The following is a 23,430-nucleotide window of genomic DNA, read 5'->3' on the forward strand; positions in this document are numbered from 1 at the left end:
CTACCTGTAGGTTCAATCAGTTTGTGTAAACATTTAACTATTCGCATAGTTCTACAAACTAGAACTGCTAATTTATGTGTTGCAGACTGCTCAACCATGAACACAAATTCATGCCATTACAATTCTTCAAGAGTCCACTATTGGAATAAATATAGCGAACACTTTACAGTAAAAACCTATTTTGTGTTACAGGCAACTCACCCAATTTTATACATGGAGAAGTAATCAAGAAAATTTCCTGACATTCATATTTTAACAAATCTGAGAAAAAAATCCAGTTAACAAATTCCATCTTGAGTTCATGATTTACAATGGGCTGGGTACTGCGCATATAAGACAGATGATGCAGATTTCACAGCGAATAAATCTGGTTCGGATTGTCCATAACATAGAAGTCTCCTCGTCAAGATGAGGTCCCCTTGTCAGGATGAGGTCCCCTTGTCAGGATGAGGTCCCCTTGCCAGAATGAGGTCCCCTTGCCAGGATGAGGTCAACCTTGTCAGGATGAGGTCCCCTTGTCAGAGTGAGAGCCACAGTCAGGCTGACTCACTGTTCTGACAGCTTCATTAGGTTTGCTGAGGGGCCAAGGATGAGCTAAGGAATGCTAGATGACCCTTTGGACACTTATTAGCATAATGACCTTTTTCACCACACTGAAACAGACAAACCAAATATAAATTTGTTGAGAGGAAACTGCAGATACACATAAACATAATGAAGAAACAGATGACCCACAAAAGACATGGAAAAAAAAGTAAAGATTATGATATGAAACAGTACAAAAAACTCCATTCTTTGTCCCTTGATACCATGGAGATTTTATTGTCCATCTCTCCCTCGCAAAAACTCAAAATGACTGTTTGACTGATTGCCTTCTAACTTGGAAATTCATACAGCCTTAATGAGAGGACAGCCTGGATTGGTCTTTGCATAAACCAATATGAATGGGAGGAGAGGTTATCAAAATAAGGGAAACCCTTTTACAGTGCGTTGACTTGATTACTGCGTGCAAAATTTCACAATGATTTGGCAAATATCTTGGCAAATGTCAAACATAGTTTTGGGGGGAACTTACTTTTGATGCACTGTTTATTTAATTCATATAATGTTGATATTATTAATGGGTAGGGGTAACTAGGGAGACATGATTTCAGCTGACACACAGCAAACCTTCAGATGTAAGCTAGTCATGACAATAGTAACACATGGTCAAATGGTCACAGTGGTCAAAGGCTATGGTCTCCAGCATGGAATATAGTATACCACTCTTGTGCTGTAGTCTTGTAACTAACTAAAGGCAGGATGGCAGAAAAATTAAATATACCACAGAAAAAAAACCCCTACAGATTGCTCTCCAGGGCAAATCCCACCAATGAGCATTTTTACCTTATAACAAGTAACCTGGTCCAGAGGTCTTCTAGGTTCTGTGTGCACCTGGGGACGAGGTGCGGATTCATTCTGTGTGTGTACTACTGGAACAGTCTGGGGCAACAAAGAAAACAAAAATAAATATATCAAACGTTAAGGGATAAAGCATACTGAATGTGAACACTTTTGATAAAACAACAGAACATAAAAATAGTTTTAATCATGATGATAACAGCAAATATGTTGGCATGAAAGTGTAAAACAAAGATTATGAGAAACACAATAGATTGTGTGTTGTGAACATTTATATATACTATATGCCATTAAAAACGCACGGTTGTTAGCTATTGACATATTGTGAGAAATGTCAGTGGGAACCAATTGTGAATACGTTTATACTGGAAAACAAGGCAGCGGTCGCAACGGGACAACGAATCAACCAACTGTGAAAGCCGATTGATGTTTATTCCTCACATCGAAATCACGAGTACAGAAAGTGAAATTGACATTTAATAATGGGTATGTCCACCTCGGGCAGCAATGCAAGCCGTACATCTGCGACGCATAGAGCTGACAAGTCTCATTATTCTCTGCTGTGGGATCAGATCCCATTCGTCTTGCAGCACCTGGATCAATTGGCGCAGGTTGACGTTGGGCCACGGCAGACTTCAGGTGGTCCCACAGGTCCTCAATGGGCGATAGATCCGGGGAGTAGGCCGGCCACTCCATGACGTCGACATCATTCTGTCGCAAGAAGTCTTGCGTTAATCTTGCAGAGTGTGGGCGGGCATTGTCTTGCTGAAACGTCGTCACGGCAGCGTTGGCATGGAGAAATGGAAGCAGCACCGGCCGAAGAATGTCATTCACGTACCGCTGAGCATTCAGGTTGCCATCAACAATGACAAAGGGAGTCCGTCTCTTAGAGGTGATGCCTCCCCACACCATAACACTAGCGCCACCCCAGCGATTTCCTTCCCGCACGCATACGTTTTCGAAACGTTCACCACGTCTGCGCCACACATGTCGACGTCTGTCAGGACGATCAAGGCAGATACGACTCTCGTCAGAAAAAAGGACAAAGTTCCAATCATTCACACGCCATCGTTGATGACGCTGAGCCCAGCGCAATCGATTTCAGCGTGCAGCAGGTGTCAATATGGGCCCTCGGTAGGGGATGCGAGCATGCATCCGTATTGCTCGGAGACGGCGTCGTATGGTGTTGGGGCTCACCCTGGGCCTCCCAATCCCCACTGTCTCACGAGCAGTCTGTGTGGCGGTGCGGAAACGGTCACGTGTATGCTGCAATGCGATGTACCGATCTTGTCGTGCCATAGTGACTCTTGGCCTAACGGGGCGTGGACGGTCGGCAACAGTGCCAGTTTCATGCTCCCTGGTACTGAGGCGGCTAATTGTAGAGGGATGACATTGCATGTGACGTGCCACTGTGGCACGACTGAGTCCCGCACGTAACATGCCAATGGCACGTTCTCTTTCTTGAGCCGTAAGTCTGGGCATGGTACCGTTTTTTTGAAATGTTGTTCGTCTTTGTGGTTAACGTGGTGTAACGTATTGAGCACACCACAACTGTGCAGTGACATGTGCTCTCAGCGCTGACACAGCACTCAATGGCCGATATTCCGCACTGTTACGTAACGCACACAAAGGGTGCGTCGGAATAACACACGGTCGTGCACTACCTGCAACGCAACGTTCACAAACCATGAACCACGCACAGTCACTGAACAATCGACTTTTGTGGCGCACGGATACAATTTCAACCGTGCGTTTTTATTGGCGCCAAGTATATTACTTTAGGATGTTCCTGTAAACCCTTACCAACGTTTCCAGCCTCAATACAAATCTTCAACTAGTGTCCGAATTACAACTCAATCTGGAGCTTAACCCATCAAGCAAATTGAGCTAACATTTTTATCCCATGCAAAACATGTAATTTAACTGTGGAGCAAGCTGGATTTTAAACTGAACACTGACATGACAACCAACATGACAACCAACACTGACTCTGTCAAACTTTCCTCTCTCTATCCTAAAATACTGTGAATTATACGTACTTTGTAAAGGCACGTTAAAATTGGCTTTTTCACTGGAAATACATGTACAACAATATCATTTTACATGCACAAGTATTTAGTACAAACCTGAGGTCTGACTGCATTATGACCCATGCTGGGACAGTTAGCTGCCTTGTGACCTGTCTCCCCACAAAAGTGACATACAATAGAAGCCTTCTTAGCCTGCGCTACAGGATCACTTGTGGGAAGATCAAACTTTGGACTGAAACCAAGAGAAAACAGTTAACGGAGCTTGTAACATGTTTCATGGATTGTTCCTAGAATAAAGCCACTTGTATCAACAACTTTTGAGCCCTTCCTGTCCAGATCAATACTAACTTGTGAACTTTTTTAGTGATGTTACTAGTACAATTTTCAAACTCACTGTTCCAAATGCACTGTTTCAGTTAAGGGCACCTACACTCACCAGTGAAAAAGATCTGAAGTTTTGAGTTTGAACTCTTTCATCATTAAAGATAAAAGCGATTCTACTGTATTTTGTGAAAACTCTTAGGCAATCTTTGTCGATATTAATTCACCTCTTTCCTTTAGGAGCTTCTGAACAAAAGTTCACAAACTGAGACAATTACTTCATTGTTCAGATTGTTTATGAGACAAAAATCTAAATCTAATTACAAATGCATGAACACACACTAGGATTTTTCACGTTATGCTACAATTTTAGAATCATAGAGCTATGTTGATGTAAGAGATGATAAAAATACTGAGTAATGTAAGAGATGTTTAAAATGCTGAGTAATGTAAAACATGTTAAGGTTGTGTAAGAGATGTTAAAACTCTGAGTAATGTAAAAGATGCTAAAGCAGTGTAACAGATGTTAAAAACACTGAGTAATGTAAGACACATTAATGTTGTGTAAGAGATGTTAATAACACCTTACATAACACTGTGCATGACTTACTGCATAAATTTACAATTCGGTCCTTCTAAACAGAAACCATTCAGGTAACACAGACAGATCACTCTCCTGACATGCCGGTTCTTACAATTAGGTCCTGTCAAATATAAAACAATTCCATTAGCCATGCATTAAAATAGGCCGTCATAAAACAGTCTGAAACCCCACATTACAAAAATGTCTACAATACACTGTCATTATCTCAATGAATCCATGAATCAATTACTTAGGTCCTTCCTCTTAAAAATGGATGGTTTTCCATCTCCAAAATTTGTCAGAAACGAGTCATAAAACAATCTTTTATGGAATGAGGACTCAAATCCCTGAGTAACTTTCAGTGAAAGAGTAATGGATAATTTTAGCTACATGTTGACTCATTGATGGGATACGCATATATATGGGGTCAATAATCCTCATACTGGGCAAGCCGAGCCCAATAATATAAGGATTATTGACACCATATATTTGCCTATCCTATCACTGAGCCAACATGTAACAAATTTATCCTGCAGTGCAGAAGACCTCAACAAGAGGAGATAACCTTCTAGCAGACACATTTGACGTCGACTGCAGTATTCAAGAATATACCTGGACCCCATGTGACCCTCGTTGTGAAATGAAAAACGCAGTATTTTGTCTGATGTGGGCTGATAATTAAATGCCTCAGTCAGCCCTTACTTTCTGAGTTTGAAAACAGATTTCCAGTAAGATCTAATTTAACGTCAGGGCTATTTCAAGGCTTGTGGAACAATACACAAACATCTTTAACACTGGATTACTGCGTTTAATTAAATTTATTTTGGACACACCCTTCACAATCATAACAAAGCTGGAATACATTTATTTACTCACTTGAATGGGGCTCTGCGTCACATACAAGGATCAGTCACATATACACTGCAGTCAGGTTTAGAGGTGGTTGAAACCTGTAGGTCGGAGTAAACCACTGCCATGAAAGATCTGACCTAAAGCCTTAGCCGACTTTAACATCAAGACCTGGATTTGAGATTGTAGGATGAGAGTGTGTCAAAAGATTTACAACAGCACTACATCTATATACTTACCATGCCGACAAAAGCCACGATCATACCATGGACAGTCTCTAATTTTCTTCTCCGGATCAATGTGAAGGAAGGGACATTCCTTATTACTACACAGACCTGGGGTATGAAAAGAAGATCAGAAACTGGATTTATAAATGGTCTATGTTTGAATACTAATGACAATTTCTTAAGCACCAAACACCATGTCTTGTTCTAATGTTTGAATACCTGGTTGTTTAATATGCACATGATTATGCATAGCAATTTTACAACACTTCAAAAGAATTTCTTTAAAAGGTGTACATAAAATGTCAAAACCATAAAAGTAATTTTAATGTAGCATTGCCATCGGTACCTTACCAAATTTTGAGAAGAAGTAACATTCAGGCATCTTTGTCATGTCATATTCATGGAGGAATTCACAGTCGTCTCCCTTTTTACACAGTCCTCTGAGCCAATGCTTGCACACAATTGTCCTGTCCCCCTTCACATGTCTGAATGGGCAGGCGCCACCTTTGCTGCATAAACTCCTTAGATAAAAGGTACAAATTGCAGCACCAGATTCTACAAGACAATAAAAAAGAGCTATATATTTATATAACAGTAAACATGGAACTAAAAAAAATTACAAGGATTAAACATCAATACTATCAACTCTCCACAGTCCACTGACTAAAACCGAAGGACACATACCATAACCGTATTGATCTGCTTTTTACACCAAAAGTTCAACTTCAGGCAGTGACACAGACTCTGAACATAAAAGGCATACCCAGCTGTGCTCATCATACACACTAACAAAATGGGGGTTTTGTCACATTAATGAGACATCCCATCTTTGACTAAGGATTATGCCAGTAATGGCTAACCGCTTTAATATCATGAAATTTTGCTTCAAACACTCTTAGACAAAGTAATGTAGAGTTTCTCACTGCAATTCTGTTTGAATTTGAGGCTCACAAGCTTGCAACACCTGATCCAACTATCACTTATCCTCCTGATGTATCTAGTATGAATATTACAGATGTCTGGAACTGGCAGACGGCATTGAAAATCTGGTAGTTGTACAGTTAATGTTGCTGATTTGGTCATTTGGAAATTGGAAGAAAATATATAAGGGCTGCCTTCTGGTTTGATCCTGGTAAGGAAATGATGTCAGTTCATTGAAGAATATGCTTTCTACAAATAAATACCCAGACCAGAAAGATTTAGTGGTCCATAAAAAATTTTCCACATCAGGTGACAGGCACACTGATAAGCTTGTCCTCGTCTCCATTCATTCATGTCTTCTTAGCTTTTATTCAGCTACACAGCCTACACTGCTCCTGCTGTCTGACTGTTATAACAAACTAAAGTTACAAGTTAACAGATGTTAAAAAACCAAACATCGGACAAACCGCATGAAAGCCACACTATCAGTGGAAAACACAGATCAGAAGATACACCGAAAAAAGCATTCATTTGACATCTGAGGCTTGAATCATATTTATTGTTAAATGCAGTAGTTGTTGTTGTAGCACCATCAACAGTGCGAAGACTTACTATCCATCCCTGGAAAAGGAAGCGGCTGTGCCCCGAGTTGTTGCTCAAGGGCGAATTCAATGTCAAATTTGATGTTGGTAACATTTGCAACAACCTCCTGCATTTTGAAAGCTTTGGAGTTCCGTGTAAAACAAACAAAACAGGATCACGCTCCTTTCCGCGTCGTCTATTCTTGTTGCCGCGAGTAAAAGTGGTACCGCGCGGTGACAAGCGTAACACCAAAAGTCATGGCATTCTGAATGTGTAACATGGATTGTCTTACATGAATTGTCAGTAGGTTCGAATACTTCTCAAGAAAAATTACTGTTTATTTATTTTGTAAAATCATTTTTCTACGCAGTCGAAAAAGAAATTAAATGTTTGACTTCGTTTCTGTCAAAATGATTGTCTCCCTTTTGAAGAGCTCTCCATTCGACACATGTTTACAAGGCATTTCTGTGACCAGGCTGTAACCTGAAGCCACGTTGCTGAATTAAATAATTAAACTATGCAGTAGATATGGATAGAAGACTGATCTCAGGTTTTCTTCCCGTTTTAATTTATTTTATTGAACCCATTTTGTCGTCAGATAGCTGTTCACGATCTTACACGTTTGACGATGGCGGTTGGTAAGTGTGTTGCCAGCTGGTGCATGATTGACAAGTTATTGAAAAACAATTCTAGATATTATCAAAACAATACATCATTTCATTTCCCCAAGTATTTTTTTGTGGTTTGCGCTTTACCTGACATGTTTTGTGAGTCCAGGATTACGATTGGTATATCAGTCTGATATGCTAGCTAACCAGTAATAGGTTAATTTGTAAATCTTTTAAATAATCTGTAATCATGTGCATTTTAAACTCTTAAATATTGACAGATAACACGGAGATAAAGAAAGTAAAATTGTATTAATTATGCTTGATCTAAAATGTATTAGTGATTATATATAAGTTAGGGTCAAAGTTGGAGTTAAGCATTCAATGGTGCAATTTATGGGCGAATTAGCCAATAATGAGTTGAGATATTTGACATACCACACTGAGTAACATATTAGGGGAAAGATAATAAAAATCTGTTTTTTTTCTTTAATGTCATAATTTTGTGATAATCAGATAAGCTCAAATGTGTGAATTTTAGGTTTACAGATGAAGATAAGCTAATAGCTCAGGCAGGCCCTTGCTCAATTCCAGTCCGGGATGTTACCCTCTCTCAGGAAGAATTTTTGTCTCAGTAAGGTCAAATGTATAATATCGCCACGATATGGCTGAAATATTGCCAATGTGGCATTAAGCCATAATCATTCATTCAAATGTATAATAACATTTTCAATTTATTTCCAACTTTGATATTTATGTTATTTATGAAATGGTACATGCCTGATTAAGCTTGGTAAATCCAGTGAAACTAAATAAGTGGAAAAACTAAATAAATGCATAAATAAGCTTATACTAAACTTTATCTAATGTCACTATTGTCACATGATGTAAAGATGAAATAATTCCATGGATCTGAGCTACATTTTATTTTTCTTCTGTTTTCTTAGATATGCCTTTACACAACCTGTGATAATTAAAGGTTTAACACAACAATAAGGTAAGTAATGTGAACATTTTGAGACATTTAATAAGAGTGCCACCCACCCCCCACCCCCCTCAACCCCCCCCCACCCCCCCATCCGCCATCCCCGGTGGTGGTTTCCACCTGTTTCCTCCCACCATAATGCTGGCTGCTGTCGTATTGAAAAATGAATACGACATATATCATACAAAATATGATAGTGAAATATACTTGAGTACAGCGTAAAATGCCTATTAAATATAATAAATAAAAGCCCCTTCCCCCTCCCCGCTCCATTTACCATGTGCTGATGCACTGTACCCTGGTGTTGTACTTTTGAAGCACTGTGACATGGGAATTTCAGAATAGAAAAGACAAAAATATTAGTGAGAAAAGACTAATATTTTTTGCCTTTTGAATTACGCCTACGTCATAAGTCTGAGTGATAAGTCTAATTGTTACTTTAATAGTCTGCCTGAAAATTTCATTTAACATATACATGTATTGTTTCACTTGGAAAAAAAACATTTCTTCAATTTTTCAGGCATTCCAAGACGTGTGTCGGAAAGAGGCTATGTTGAAAAAGTTTGGTGACAAAATTATCAGGCTGAGCTCAGCGAATACATATTCATACTTGAAATGTAAGTGCTTAAGTTGGATCAGGAGGACATTAGAAGTTATTTCCCCTTGGCTGGGAGTACAGTATTAAATTGTTCACTCAGATATAACAGTAGTGGGTGTATAAAGGCATATCCTCTACGAAGAGTGAGTGAGTGAGTGCTTATGGTTTAAAGTCATAATCCTTAGAGTATATGTAACGTGCCTCCTTGTTGCAGGACAGATTTCCACCACTTTTATATAGTGCTGCTTCACTGAGACACCTTACACTTGACCGATTCAACCAGTCATTGTACTATCCCCTTAATGCTGAACGCCAATCCTCTATGAAGAAAGTTGGGAATTTATTATCACTTTCATTGCCTAACTGTTGGTTCATTTTGACTGTCCTGTATTAATTATATTTCAGAGTACTGAAAATATATTTAAATTCCTATTCTTTTCTTTTTTCTTGAAGATGACGTCAGCTTAAGATACTATGTGGATTCAATCATGAAACCTCAAACATTGGACATGATGGGCAATGGTAAGGCAGGGGATATTTTATGTGTGTTAACTAACTTACCTGGTGTTATTAAGTCATTATTAAGTCATTTAAGTCTTTTAATACCAATCCATCTTGATAAAAAAATATTAAAAACGCTGTGTTGGTATTTAATGTAAATTTGTGACATTAGTCATCCATAATTCCCTGCTGAAAATATTTGACATATTACTTAATAAGTGATGGAAATGTTGATGTTTTGTATTTTTTTTTTCTTCAGAGACATTCTACTGGTTTGGAGACAACAATCACACGGAGTGGGAGGAGTTATTTTCCTTGTACAAACCCCCTCCGTATAGGCTACCAGGCCTGACAGGAGTATACAGCTTTGGACTGGCAGGTTAAGTTACACACACTAAATTCCCAACTTTTTTGCCTGTGAAACAGTAATTTAAATTACAATTTATCTACACACAAAGGGGTCGAGGTGGTTAGGACAGGAGCCTCTCACCAATGCAGTGGCTGTGAGTTCAAGTGCAGCTCATGCTGGCTTCCTCTCTGGCTGTATGTGGGAAGGTCTGCTGCAGCCTGCAGATCGTATAAGTGAAATATTTACGGCGTAAAACACAAATCAAATAAATAAATCTACCCACAAAACTTGAAAACGGGAATGAAACTACATTGGCTATTTTAACCAACGTCAGAGCTTCAAATAAACGTTAAAAGTATTAATTTGCTAATATAGACGGAAAAATACTTTGACAAAATAAACAACATCTGTAAATGCCAAAAGGTTGAGGATTTAGGTGTCTGTGTAAATGAACCCTCTCTTAGACAGGCCCATGTGTTGTATGTGATGCTCCTGGGCTACTGTCGCAAAACTTGGCAAATCAAATTGGCACAAATGACTTTGCCTAGGGTGTAGTGATTTTCAAGGAAACTTACAAAAAAACCTGACTTGTGAACTTTTATAAATGTGACCTCATACTTTTGCATAATGGTATGCTCTTTAAGGTAAGTCCATGCCAAACGAAAATCATCTCACACTTAAAACCAGATTTTTTCGGGTATGTTTGGATAACAGAACAGTATGCTTTGTTAAGTTTATACCGAGTGAAAATCATCTGACACTTAATTCCAGGGTTATTCAGGCATGTTTGAACTGCCAGTTGTTTCAGAGATTTTTGCTAGAAAATCTGTATTCGCTACTCAAATCAAATTTTTATTCTTTGCCGAAAATAGTTTAAATGACATACCATTTTTAGTGTTAAAATGATTTTAATGTTTGAAAAAGTTTTAATGCGACCCACATGATGAATGTAAGCAACTTTATTACTGATTTTGAATGCTGTTTTTGAACACCATAACAGACAAGACTTCAAGGCAAAATTGATTGAATTTGAGTTGATCGACTTCTGACCCTTTATATCCATTATTTAATGTTCATTGAGTACAAAATAATGTAAAGAGTTTTTCTTAATTAAATTGGAAAAACGATGTCCCTGAGACCTATTTATTTATATATTTATTTATTTATTGCATTGGTGTTTTACCTTGTACTCAAGAATATTTTTCTTATAGGACAGCTGCCAACGTTATGATAGGAGAAAACCGGACAGAGCTGGGGAAAGCTCACGACCATCCGCAGGTTATGAGCAGAAAATTAGAAATATGTCTGTTATCTAGAGTAAGAAATTTTCTTAGAAAAAAAAATAAACCCGCATAAAAACTATACATGTGAACTGCTGTCACAGAAAACTAAAGAAATAAGAAAAAATTGAGTACAAAAGTTGATAAAGTTAACAATGACGGTATGTAACATGGAATTTTGCGGATACTATCCAGGTGAACAGCAGGTACTTTTGGATCTGTGTCTGTGCTTAATTTGTAATCATTCATGCAGTCGTCATTCCATCATGGCAACAAGTTATGTTTTTAAGGAGATGGAGGTGGAATGGTTGGAGTGATATGGCAAGTTTTCTTAGAGATTTCATTGGCATTTATCTACATGGGTGTTGTTATGCAGGCTGTATTGATTCCCGATAGAAGACTTCAGATGTTACTTCGTGACAATAATCCCCATTCATGCTATTGTAGTATTCGACAATAATGATTTGAATAACTGTATGCCACATGTGGAAAAGTTGGTCAATGATTTTCGATGGTCGGTGGTTTACTGCGGAGATTATGGTATCTCTCACCTGGGACATTATATTCGTCTCATTTTCCACTCCTAAACTGAGCACTATCGTATAAGAAATTCTTGGTTATGACATTAACCAAGGTCGTTAGATACCCCCCATCAAGAGACAGAAGCGTTTGACTTCTGGACGGGACTATTGTAGTTCTATGGGTCGATAGAGGTTGTTGTTTACATTGAATAAAGCAGACGACAAATATAAACAAAGAAACAAAATGGCTATTTTTTCTGTCGGAGCGAACGTTTATTTTAAAGAAGAAAAGTATCAGGTTACAGACAATTTAAAGCCCATAGGGACGTTTGAATGCTACACAATAAGCGATAAATATATTTCGCCTTCGACCTAAAATATAAACTCTTCCACATCGATTTGATGTAAACATACCGTTAGACTACCCTGACGCGAACATTATTTCTTAAGCAGACGGAATATTTTTGAGTGGCCAGATTTGAAATTTCAACAAATCACAGCTCCGAACGTGTGATGTGCATTCCAGACACCTGGTTGGATGCCCTGCTGAATCAAATATTTTCAAACCTTTCATGTATATTACTTTAGATTACATTAGTTGGCGTTTGTTGTACGCAGGAATATTTCGTTTGCACGATGGGGGTCAGTTTCATAGGGAAATAAAACCGGGTAAACCCAGAGTAAACCGTTTTTGACGAAGAACAAACGAGGAACCTCTAGACGAAACTTTTCGCATAGATTTTCTCCCAAAGAGCAAGTTCATTGTGTGTACCATATTGGTGATAGGCTTGAGAATTCCAATGAACTTTATACATGTCAAACCAACGAAAGGACCCTACCAACATTGCCCATTGCTTTAATATTGTCATGCACTAAAGCTGTAGGAGCATGAAACTCTAAAAACTTTGTCTGCATTAAGCTGGTATGGACAGAACGTAGAGATAACTGGTTGAAAAATAAAGCCCTTAGTAGAATCCATTTAGGTCTACGGTTAAAAATGCAGTAGTTGAACATGCATTCTGTAAGACGGGTTGGAAGCTGGAGGTCACCTGACCACCCTTTCGTGTTAAAAACAAAATGGCCTATCAGTGTTACAGCATTGGCGAAAAGGTAACTTTTTGCCACTTCGCTGGCGAAAAGGAAGGCCTAGTTGTACAAAATAACACCACGAAAGCTCTGCAAAAATACTCAGACTATCTGTAGAGCTAAAAATTATGCAAATCCAACGGATACGTGATCGCTGATAGCAATTCAGAAACAGGCATTTTCCTATGCAATAACGTTGGGGGGACCGTTTTCTTCGCCCACGCCGTTTGTTACTAAGAGATTACGCGATATAACCGCAATTATGCATTCCTGCTTTAAACCATTTTCAGTGTGGAACTGATAATAATCATTTCTAGAGACAGGGCGGGTGTGTGTTGGTGGTGTGTGTGTGGGGGGGTGGGGGGGGGGTGGGGGGGAGGTCGAGGGACAGTATATTGATGGTTGCGTGGTGTATCCGATATACTCAGCGCTGGCTTGCTGTCCTCAAAACGCTCTGCATGCTGCCTTCCACCATTAGTTATTTGCTAATCAGATAAAACTACCATGTCCTTGTTGTTATAGATTAGTTGATCTGGGTGAATGAAGGTACTTTTATCAGAGCGACAGTAGGTGCTGTTAAAGGTGATAATGGCTTCTTTCAATGCAGTCTCATTTGAAGAGGTGCTTATATCCCGTTCCTGTTTTGTGGCGACGTCATAGAATTTAAGAAAGATTCAAGCGTGACCTCTCACCGTTGGTGGGGCCTTGTGTGACCGTGTGCACAACTTTTCTTCCACCAATTCTGGGTGCATTACTGCGCAACAGTAGTGGGAAAGTTTATCAGTAACGTGACAAAGGTGGATAGTTTACTTTACTTCCTGCCATATATAAATAAATACATTTGTATGTATTTACTTATTGATTTGATTTTTGTTTCACGCCCCACTCAAGAATATTTCACTTATGCGCATTATGGTGGGAGGAAACCGTGCAGAGCCTGGGGGAAACCAACCACCATCCTCAGGTTGCCATCTTGTAAGCGAAAAATTCTTGAGTATGGTGTTAAACAGTCGAATAAATAACACTTGCCTTTTGGGTGGCTGTTTTGTCTTCATACTGCACCTGTGTTGTTATCCTTGGAAAATAGAAACCATTAGTCCCCTATTAAATATTTAATATATTTTCACCGGGGCTGTATATCAAAACCAGTTCGTGGAACTTGAAGTGAATCTTGTGTAGCCTAGGATGTCAGCGTGTTTAATGAAAATAATGCCTATTATGTCCATTAGTACCACTCTGAGATAATGTGACTGTATCGTGTTTACTTCCTCGAAAGAAGCCGCATGTGCTATATCATGCATATATGTTTATAAACGCATCATAAAATCAGTGGACAGTTATTGTATCCACATCGATGTATAACGAGCTGTTATTAACCAACTAAACGTTATGTCATATCAGTTTATTCACTGGTGTATAACAAGCATCAGCAGAACTGTGTTAACCTGTATCTCGGCATGCAGTGCGAGATCAATCGATAGGTAATAGCTCCACATTTCTGACCAAGTAAATGCTGTTTAGGAGTAAAGCTTTTTTTGCCCTCGAACCATAAATTAATCGTAGTGACAAAATCAATAGAACTGATTAATGTTGCGGGATTTCCCATGTGTTTACTGTTGGCCCGCTTGGCTGTTTCCGTTTTGTAGAGATGCCCATTACTCTTAACCGAACACGCCATTTCTAGATGAATAGCATGGTGCATGTGTTTGGTTTGTTCACATCTTCGTGATACGGACCGAATGTGTCCTCTTCTCTTTTCTCTTCCAAGTACTGGCAATCGTCTGGATAACATAATGGCCCTATCCATGTCAGTATACACAGTTATGTGTACGAGCTGTTGACAGCCATTTCTCCCGCCATAATGGTGGACTATGTCAACCGTAATTCTTGAGTATGATGTAAAACACAAATGAAATAAATAAATATTGACAGCCATTCAGACGATGTTATCAGTAGTGTTGCCCTTGTAGTTACATATAGCTTGGGGTGTTTCCAGCGGCAAAATTTCCTTTTAATCCCTCAGTATCCCGTCATATAAAGTGACATACTTTTCAACTGTCTTAAAGTGCTATCTCCCATGCCATTATATCATAAACTGAATGTTCATCGTATTTATAATATTGCTTTCCTGCCAGTGACTCAAGCACATCCAGATAAGTATGCATGTATTGATAATGTATTGATGAAATGTATTAAACTTACAAACTTGCTTATCTATTTTTGAAGTGTATTGACCAAGTTAAGAACCATCTGCATAGTGTATAGAGGAATTTATAAATTGAATATAGATGCGTATAGATGAATTTTTAAATTGAACGGGCGGTAGATCAAATTGAGTTGATGTGAATGTATCAGCTGTTTGGCGAAAGAGACTTGGGATTATCGACCTGTGTACGAGTTAAATAAAAATATGAGAACGGATCCGGAGTGGATTGTTCCACTCGCTGAACGTTTTGTACCTAAATATACACAGTTGATGAGTTGTAGGGGAGTCAATCTTTAACGATGCGCGCATGCAACATAACGTTTTCCATTTCCAACAAAAAAAAGAAAGAAAAATGCCAAAAAAAGAAAAAGAAAGCAGCACAGAATACAAAAAAAAATGGAAAGAGGAAAAAAAACAACAGCAAAAAACAAACATAGACCATTAATGATGTCTGTGTAGTGAAACGGGTTTCTTTTATTTATTTTGTAGGGGCTGGCACTGGAGTTCCGTTTCATTTTCATGGACCAGGTTTCGGAGAGGTAGTGTTTGGTAGAAAGGTAAGAGTGTGCAAAGTGGAACCGCTTCATATAGCTGTTTAGTTGAGCTTGCACCTAATTAAACAATGTGATGATGTGTATATACCTTTATATGGGTGAAGAAGTATGAACGGGTCTTTACGATTTTTCATAGCCAAAGGTTGAAAAAGGACTATCTTAATGTATACAGTTTTTCTTTGCCCGTATTTGTGAAATGTTATTTTGTTTGCGTAAATTAAGAAGAGGTGTTGAAATCTTCTTGATTCCTTGGTGTTCACAGACACCATATAAAAATTTACAATCGCCACAAGCGATGACCATGCATTCTGGCTAAGGTGGTAGTATTTACAATGGTTTGTCATGGTCATGCATTGGGTTGACCAGGTACTTAATATCGCTTTGGAAAATGGAGTTAGTTTTTTGTGTATATTTTTGTGTTTTGTCTATCGCAATGGCAATCGCTGTGTTTTACTTTAGTGTATATATGACGCTAGTTATGCATTATTTCAAATACCATTCTTTGCTCTTGGATATCAGGGACGAGATTACGAGCAATAGGGTATGTCGTCATTAATAGCTGGGAACGGCTGGGGCATCATATCACTATAGCTTTGGGCGTTATTCAATTTCTCTTATTTTCCAAATGTTAGTTTGTATCATGGCTGGAAGACATTTTTATCGCACGTGTCATTTCGTTGATTTCCACCTGGTAAATGCTTTAAATGATATGTTGCGATCAATTATGTAGCGGTTACCATGGTAACTGGTTTATGTGGGCGACAAAACAGCTCGAGTAATTTCCGACAACTTGACCTGTACAAGCATGCATACACAAATGATTTTAGTATTGCGCTTGACGAGTACACTGTGTTACCCGGTGATGCATCGATGACATTCGCCAAAGTTGTGAGAATATTTTCGCGTATTTCATGACCAGGTGTTACTTGAAACTGACACCAGGGTGCTGATTGAGTCGCCTGCACAATCACATTCTTCCGTTTCGTCGAAATGTCGAGAGAATTTATTTTCAATGAATCATGAAAATACGCAGTAAATAAATAATGTAAATTATTCCTCAAGATTTTGTCCAAATAATAGCTTTTATGCATTAGGATAGTAGAGTTCGCATCCTGCGAGTACAAGGCTTATATAGTAATCTTGGTACTTGGTAGCATGACTCTCAACATAAGGATACAGGTCAAGCACCACTCATTGTCCGCCATGACCACAAAGATGTGAGAATATATAATATAGTGAAGATGATGGGCATAGAACTATTCTTCGGACGTAAGGTTCACTTAATATCTCATTTGCTTTGGTCAATATCACATAAGTGTTGAAGTAACGGTAACTGGGACACGTGTAAACCCTGCGTTCATTATACACATGAGGTCAAAAAAATCTATCGAAGCCACGTTTGTTTGTACCTCATCTGTCAGTATTTTAGCAGTTGGAGACGAGTAGCTGGCTGCTGGATCAAGGTGCTTCAATCGATATAAAACAGTTTACCGGACGAGAATTCACATTTCTATCTGACGCAGCACATGGTCACATCTTTAGAATATTCATTGATCATGAAATTTTCTTTTTCTCCGTATTCTTTATATATCCATTAAAGCAAGAGGTGGCAGATGTAGACAGATTACTTCTCCATGATATGGGACTGTATCCCTTAGATAGCCTGGCCTGTCACCTGATTGTTGTGACTTTGCGGAGTTTTTGCACGCACGCATACATACTGCTTGTTTTTGCCCATAAAAAGGGGAAAACATCCGTCTGCCAGAAAGATTGAGTAATTATTCTCTGCCTCAAAGAGTTTTTTTCTTTCAATGCAAAGCGTCATTAGCCTGTTATTCATGTGTCGCGACTGTTATTTGTTGTTCTGTATCGTGATTGATAGATGTACACTATATATTAGATAAATTCCGATGGCTCCATGGCTCAATTAATAATGCATTTTTAATTCTTCTTTGGCTGATGTATGTCTGCACACGTAACATTTATGTAAGGCTGGTCTATTAGACTGTGTATATTTTCGAAACCTTTGGTCAAAGCCAGAGGGTACAGATCTGTACAATGGGACATATACTATACTCTTCCCTCCTCACAATCAAATCTACGCGTACTTGATGCCACTGCGGCAAAGCGCGAGCATGGACTGATTGTTTGAAATCCTTATTAACATATTTTGTATTACCCGCAACTGTATTTAGAAATGAAAAATCAAATGATTTTGGTACCCAAAGTAATGCATTTATCTCACAAACCAATAGACGCTGACATTTTAGGTAGCTAAGACTCTGTTCATCTCCCGATGCGATAACACTATAGTGGTTATGGTCGGCAACAATTTCAGCAAACTATACGCTTAATTTGATGTCTTCATTTTGGGTTTGTCAAAAAAAAAAAAATTTCGTTGTATGTTGGACAATTTATGTTATAATCAAGATTTTTGAGTTAAATGTTTGCTTTTGAGAAAAACTACCTCCCAGTAGTATGCATCCATTTCCTCTAGTACCATTGCAACAGCCATACCAAAATCTGGAATAAAGGGGCTGTTCATATTAAAGGAGCCATAGTTTAGTGTTTCAGAAATTTCGTGGAAAGCTGTGTCTGTAACACGCGAAGAGTTGTATTGCATGATTGTTTCTTATTGCACTTATATAAAAGTTGGCGGTTAGTTTCTTAGTCGAGGTTTAGTGGAAAACTGAACTCTCCTGAGTAAACAATTGCTTAGTACACGATCCGCCCACTAACACGTGAAGGTGATTCTGTATCTCTCATATAGTGATGCCACCTTTTCACATGTGCTGCAGTAGTCACAGTACATTGGTAGCGTCTGTATGGATGTTCATTGTGAACGGCACAATGATATGGGAATGTTTTCCTTCGCTAATTGTTCGTTATGTGTTCCAGAAAACCGTAAGGCCTACATGTTTGTGCTCTCTGGTTGTTTGGTTTTCACTGTTATTTTTTGTAATGTGCTTCCTGATCATGCCAAACCTTTTTGAAAAATAACAAACGTTTAACATTAGCCCTTCTATTGTCCACTAACCAAGCAGCGCCTGTTAGTTCATAATGTGGTTCTCCAAAGAGTTCAGTGTTAAAAGGAAAAACAACACTACAAACCAAATGTATATATGCATCGATATAGTAACCCACACGAAGTTTAAAAAGCTTAACTTTTTATTTTTGTGATGTTACACAGCCGAAGTTCAAAGTAAACAAAATCGCCCACATTGAGAAAATCGAAACGGCAGCCATGTTATCAATTTTAACCAGTAACACGCGATTTATTTCTATAACCCGAGGAGATAGCTGTTTTCGCTTACGTCACCCGCACCTTTGCCTTTTAACCATATTTGCGTGCCGCACCCAATGGCCTCGTAAAATTCCTGATTAAAACTTGAAAATGCTCGTGTCCGTTTTTGGTCTGTTTTCCCTCTTCCTAAATAACTCAGGCTATATTATTTGTTGTAATTTTTTTTAAATCAAAAAGATAATCGTGTCGTGGCCTCCGTGGCTCAGTCGGTTAGCGCGCTAGGACAACATAGTGACCCAGAAGCCTCTCACCAATGCGGTCGCTGTGAGTTCAAGTCCAGCTCATACTGGCTTCCTCTCAGGCCGTACGTGGGAAGGTCTGCCAGTAACCTGCGGATGGTTGTGGGTTTCCACCGGGCTCTGCCCGGTTTCCACCCACCATAATACTGGCCGCCATCGTATAAGTGAAATATTCTTGAGTACCGCGTAAAACACCAATCAAATAAATAAAAGATAATCGTGTCAGCACAATAGGCCAACAGCATTTTTTTTTCATTAACGTGCGGTCGATTCCATAGTCAATAAAGATGTAATCTTCGTAGCCCACTGCTTGTTGTAAATGGTGCCATCTGGTTAAAACTCGTTCTTGCAAGATATTCTTACTTGTGCAGTGTGACCCGGGTTCTTACTTGTTACACTTGAAAACTTGAGAAAACTGATATCTCATACCAGAATTCGCCGTAGTCTTTATTTATCTGTATAACGTTTTCAGAGATGGTTTCTCTACCCGCCCGAAGAAAAGCCGACCTTTGACCCTAACAAGACGACGCTACACTGGATGATGGAGGACTACCCTAAACTAAGCGAAGAGAACAAGCCCATGGAGTGTACCATCAATCAGGGGGAGGTAAGCCATTACGCTCCAGTCATTCCGATCAGAAAATGCCCTGTACATAGGTTATAATATTTCGCTCATACACAAGGCATAGGTCATTCTGCTATACAAAACAAGTTTTCAACACTGAATATAAATTAGGTTAGAACAAAAGTGAGATTGAGTTTAAGTAGGCCGAAACTTCAAACAACAGTGTGTGTAATATGAATATTGTCAGTGTGTCAGAATCAAGTTTTCTAGGAAGAACCAAGAAGTGATCCTTTAAGCCCATAGAAACGCTGATAACATTTCAACACATATAGTTCCGTAGGCGTCTTGTCATTAATTTTGTTGAGCGACATAAGTGTTATGGTAAATAGATGTTACCTTTTCATAAAATACATAGCACTCAGAGCAGATCCATTGTGTCAAACCTTTTGTGGAAAGTTGTTAACCGTTAGGTATTGACAGGCAAGCATAATTTACACTCTGTTATGAGACCTCTGTCAACAAGCGCGAGCTTTTCGCGCTGATCCGCTATCGACATACACTCAGCTAGATCTTCAGGATACATTAAACTCTTAGTTTTATTTCTTAAGAGGAAGTATATGATGTGGCACATACAAGTACAAAAAGCTTTTCAGCTTTCTTTTTGGGGCGTGAAAATGGCTTTAAGGCAAATTTTCCTAGGGTCAGAGGGGTCAGTCTGTCCGGAAATTAAGTAGCCTGCTGGTGGTGACGTCAACGGCACGTGACGTTATTTCGGAATATTTCTGACCATGGACAGAAAATATGCATAAAACAGAAGGAATGTTTAGAAATATAAATTTTACTTCCAAATGAACATTTTTTCTCTCAATCTTCAGGCATAATTTCAGCATTTTCATTTTGTTTTTCGTAGAAAGCCACGTGATGTTGGTATTTCTTTCTCCTTTTTAGCTTATCTATTTTCCGGACAGATGGTGGCACGGCACCCTGAATATTGACACCAGCGTGTTTATTTCAACTTTCCTGGGACCAAGTTGACGCCGGTGTTCTCTGTGTTCATAAATGTGAATATACAGAATCAATGTACAAAAATTTGTTTGTACACATATTTGTATGTAGTATTTATAAGTCATTGTGTTGTATATTTGACCAATGCCGTAATATGGTAACACCTGGTAGCTGGAACACGGTTATCTGTACACAGCAAATGGTTGTGCTCTAAGCACAGTATGTATGGTTCTGTGTGGCATGGCGTGTATGAAAACATGGGTTATTATAAACAATTTCATACTGCTGTTGTGACTGGGTTAACACGTTTAGTATGTACGTGTACTTAAAATGAAAGGAAGCTAAGAAATGAAGCACAGTTTTTCAGATAGACAACTGTCTGAAAACAATGTCTAAAAATACTTTTACTCATTTTTTGTTATTATTTTAACTTATTTTAAAAGAGTTAAATGCATTCAGACGTTTGAATCTGGTGGGCTTCCTGAATCATATAGCTGGTGTTCGGGTACGTCACAAGATGTTTTCCCCTTCCAAAAACATCTTTTAACGTTAGAGTGAATGTTATAACCCACAAGTAAAGGATTACTTAAACAAGGTTCTCCAAAAATCTCATATAGGTGAAAATAAAGAAAAGCAGGTGATGTGACATCAGAGTATCTTTGCCAGTGGGAAGAATGATCCATAAAGCTGACGTTACAATTCGAACATTTGACTGCATTTACAGGAGTAATGTATCTAAAACACATACGTGAACATATTTGTGGAGACTCTTGCTGATTTCATTTTTCTGAGGTCTTTCCCTTTATCTGATCCATATTTTAATGTGAGATTGTGCAAAACATTGGTGGAGTTTCTTCTTTACATACCTTGTTCGCTAGCCAGTAGCAAAATGCCATCGTACATATGTTTAAGGGAAGTGAACTGTTTTCTGAGAAGCCTTTGTATGATGGTATCCTGAATTCGTCAGTTCGCCCGTACATCCGTGCCCAGCCTATAATTCCCTTTGTTTTACATACATAATTTTGGTGGATACGTAGATGCACGGAAGACGAGCTTGCTCATGGGTGCCATGGTAACGAGATTGCCATTTTACCTATATTTGGTATATAAATAGGGATATATTGACAGTTACGTTGAATTCACCTGAGCTCTTGTTTGTCATATACTGTGGATCATATGTATTTTTGAATAAAAATTCGAGTATTGAAGTTTTTATTGTAGTTTATTATACACTGCCATGTAACCTGGTTGGAAAACTAGGTTCACCATGGTTCAAGTTCAAATTAAAAGGTTTCCTGAGGTTTTCCTTTTACTGATAAAATATGTAGCTTGGGTCAATGGTCAGGATCTCGCGAACTAAGTGCTTATATTATCAGCCACCTATACAGTATTTTTTTTAAATCTTGGGTCATAAACGCAAGCGCACATGATGTGACCAGACACACGAGTGACGTGTGCTTATCAGAAGATTTCGTCGACGTTCACGTACATAACTGTTATCGACCTTTGGCCGAGTGTTGAGGTCTATGTCAAAAGGGGGGCATTTTGATACCAGTGTTAAAAATTCAGCAAATGTCAAGTGGTTTCTCGAAAATTATCTGAGGAACTCGACCTCATCTCAGTGGAAATAATAATATATACAGGTTAGCTTTGTATTGCCTTAAAGGATTAGTGTTCAGATTTAGTTACTTGCCCTAAGGATAAAGATTATAACAGTTTAACACCAGGCGGGCATCTAAGCAAACGTAATTATGGCTTTAAATCCACCAAAAACAATATATTTACTATACCCTAGCCGATCTCCAGCCGGCCGTCCGGTAAAGCTGGCGTCTAGCTGGCCTATATTACCTGGGAATTCGTATCAAAACGATGTCATTTTCAGGATGGATTCTAGCTACACAGAAGCAAATGTAGTGCTGTATCAATTTGAACTCAGTGGACGAAGTTCCGATTTATGACACTGACATCTCTACATGGTCAAAGCTCAGATTTTGAGATTTCAGACGTTAAATTTGATCTTTGTCCATACATTTCCAACCGCACTGGCAGCACGACGTGATAGGCTATATCTTCATCCTGTCACACTGTAGGTTGTGTGTATGTCAGATTTAATATTTACTATTCCTTCCTTCTGTCCGTTTTACAATAAATATCATTCTATTCCCCGAGTGGATTTACTTTAAAAATGAGTTCGCGGGAATTAATGTTCGTGCAGTTAATGAAGGCAATACTGAAAAAAAATCTTACAACTGTTTAATTTTTCTGCTTAAATTATGGCCGGAATTACTCAAGCACATCAAACAAGTGTTATCAAGGGTGGCTTTAATCATATTTTGGTCTAATTGATCTAATTGAGTTTATAAACATGTATTTAAAGTCCAGTTTTTCCTCACTGCTGTTAAAATTTAGCTGACTGCCAGGATTTCTTATCCCATCTTCTGCCAAACCTGACAAGGGATTTGGCTGTGTTTGGTGGGTATAAAACCCTTCCGTCTTGTGCCGTGAATCCACGCTTTCCTAAGGGCCAAACCGCCTGCAAACTAGAAAAAAAAAACATAATAACACCAGGGTTTTTCGACGACGTGTTTTTACCACCGGATGCAGAACAGCAAACCATTTCGTGGAAAAATTCGATATGCTTGTTGTCACTTGTGTGGCTTATCAACATTGAACTAAATCGCGAAGCTCTGATAGCTTGTAAAGGTTGGACTTTTA

At 38.6% G+C, this 23,430-nt stretch overlaps 2 protein-coding genes across 2 annotated transcripts; one reads left to right on the forward strand and one right to left on the reverse strand.

Annotated features, from left to right (window-relative positions):
- Nucleotides 1–474: 474 nt before the first annotated feature.
- On the reverse strand, nucleotides 475–7,108 carry LOC135481913 (cleavage and polyadenylation specificity factor subunit 4-like). Its single transcript, XM_064761692.1, has 7 exons — nucleotides 6,945–7,108; nucleotides 5,763–5,966; nucleotides 5,424–5,519; nucleotides 4,363–4,456; nucleotides 3,528–3,663; nucleotides 1,387–1,482; nucleotides 475–653 (listed from the first exon to the last, which is right to left on the reverse strand). The coding sequence occupies exons 1-7, from the start codon at nucleotides 7,045–7,047 to the stop codon at nucleotides 567–569; spliced, it is 816 nt and encodes a 271-aa protein (XP_064617762.1). The 5' UTR covers nucleotides 7,048–7,108; the 3' UTR covers nucleotides 475–566.
- Nucleotides 7,109–7,394: 286 nt separating this feature from the next.
- LOC135482137 (jmjC domain-containing protein 8-like) lies at nucleotides 7,395–21,984 on the forward strand. Its single transcript, XM_064761987.1, has 9 exons — nucleotides 7,395–7,552; nucleotides 8,064–8,156; nucleotides 8,470–8,514; nucleotides 9,024–9,124; nucleotides 9,559–9,627; nucleotides 9,866–9,985; nucleotides 15,538–15,605; nucleotides 19,618–19,752; nucleotides 20,659–21,984. Exons 1-9 carry the CDS (start codon nucleotides 7,443–7,445, stop codon nucleotides 20,743–20,745), a joined length of 828 nt encoding a protein of 275 aa, XP_064618057.1. The 5' UTR covers nucleotides 7,395–7,442; the 3' UTR covers nucleotides 20,746–21,984.
- The last annotated feature ends 1,446 nt before the right edge of the window (nucleotides 21,985–23,430 follow it).

The sequence above is a fragment of the Liolophura sinensis genome, chromosome 1 (assembly GCF_032854445.1).
Source record: "Liolophura sinensis isolate JHLJ2023 chromosome 1, CUHK_Ljap_v2, whole genome shotgun sequence".
NCBI classification, from domain to species: domain Eukaryota; kingdom Metazoa; phylum Mollusca; class Polyplacophora; order Chitonida; family Chitonidae; genus Liolophura; species Liolophura sinensis.

Bases quoted from the DNA above. Each gene is read 5' to 3' on its own strand.
- LOC135481913 (XM_064761692.1), bottom strand. From the start codon at position 7,047: ATGCAGGAGGTTGTTGCAAATGTTACCAACATCAAATTTGACATTGAA. The intron at 5,967-6,944 runs GTAAGTCTTCGC...ATTGTCTTGTAG, and splicing joins TCCTTTTCCAGGGATGGATA to AATCTGGTGCTGCAATTTGT. The intron at 654-1,386 runs GTAAAAATGCTC...TGTCTGTTTCAG, and splicing joins ACCAGGTTACTTGTTATAAG to TGTGGTGAAAAAGGTCATTA.
- LOC135482137 (XM_064761987.1), top strand. From the start codon at position 7,443: ATGGATAGAAGACTGATCTCAGGTTTTCTTCCCGTTTTAATTTATTTT. The intron at 8,515-9,023 runs ATAAGGTAAGTA...TTCTTCAATTTT, and splicing joins ATTAAAGGTTTAACACAACA to TCAGGCATTCCAAGACGTGT. The intron at 9,986-15,537 runs GTTAAGTTACAC...TTTATTTTGTAG, and splicing joins ATACAGCTTTGGACTGGCAG to GGGCTGGCACTGGAGTTCCG.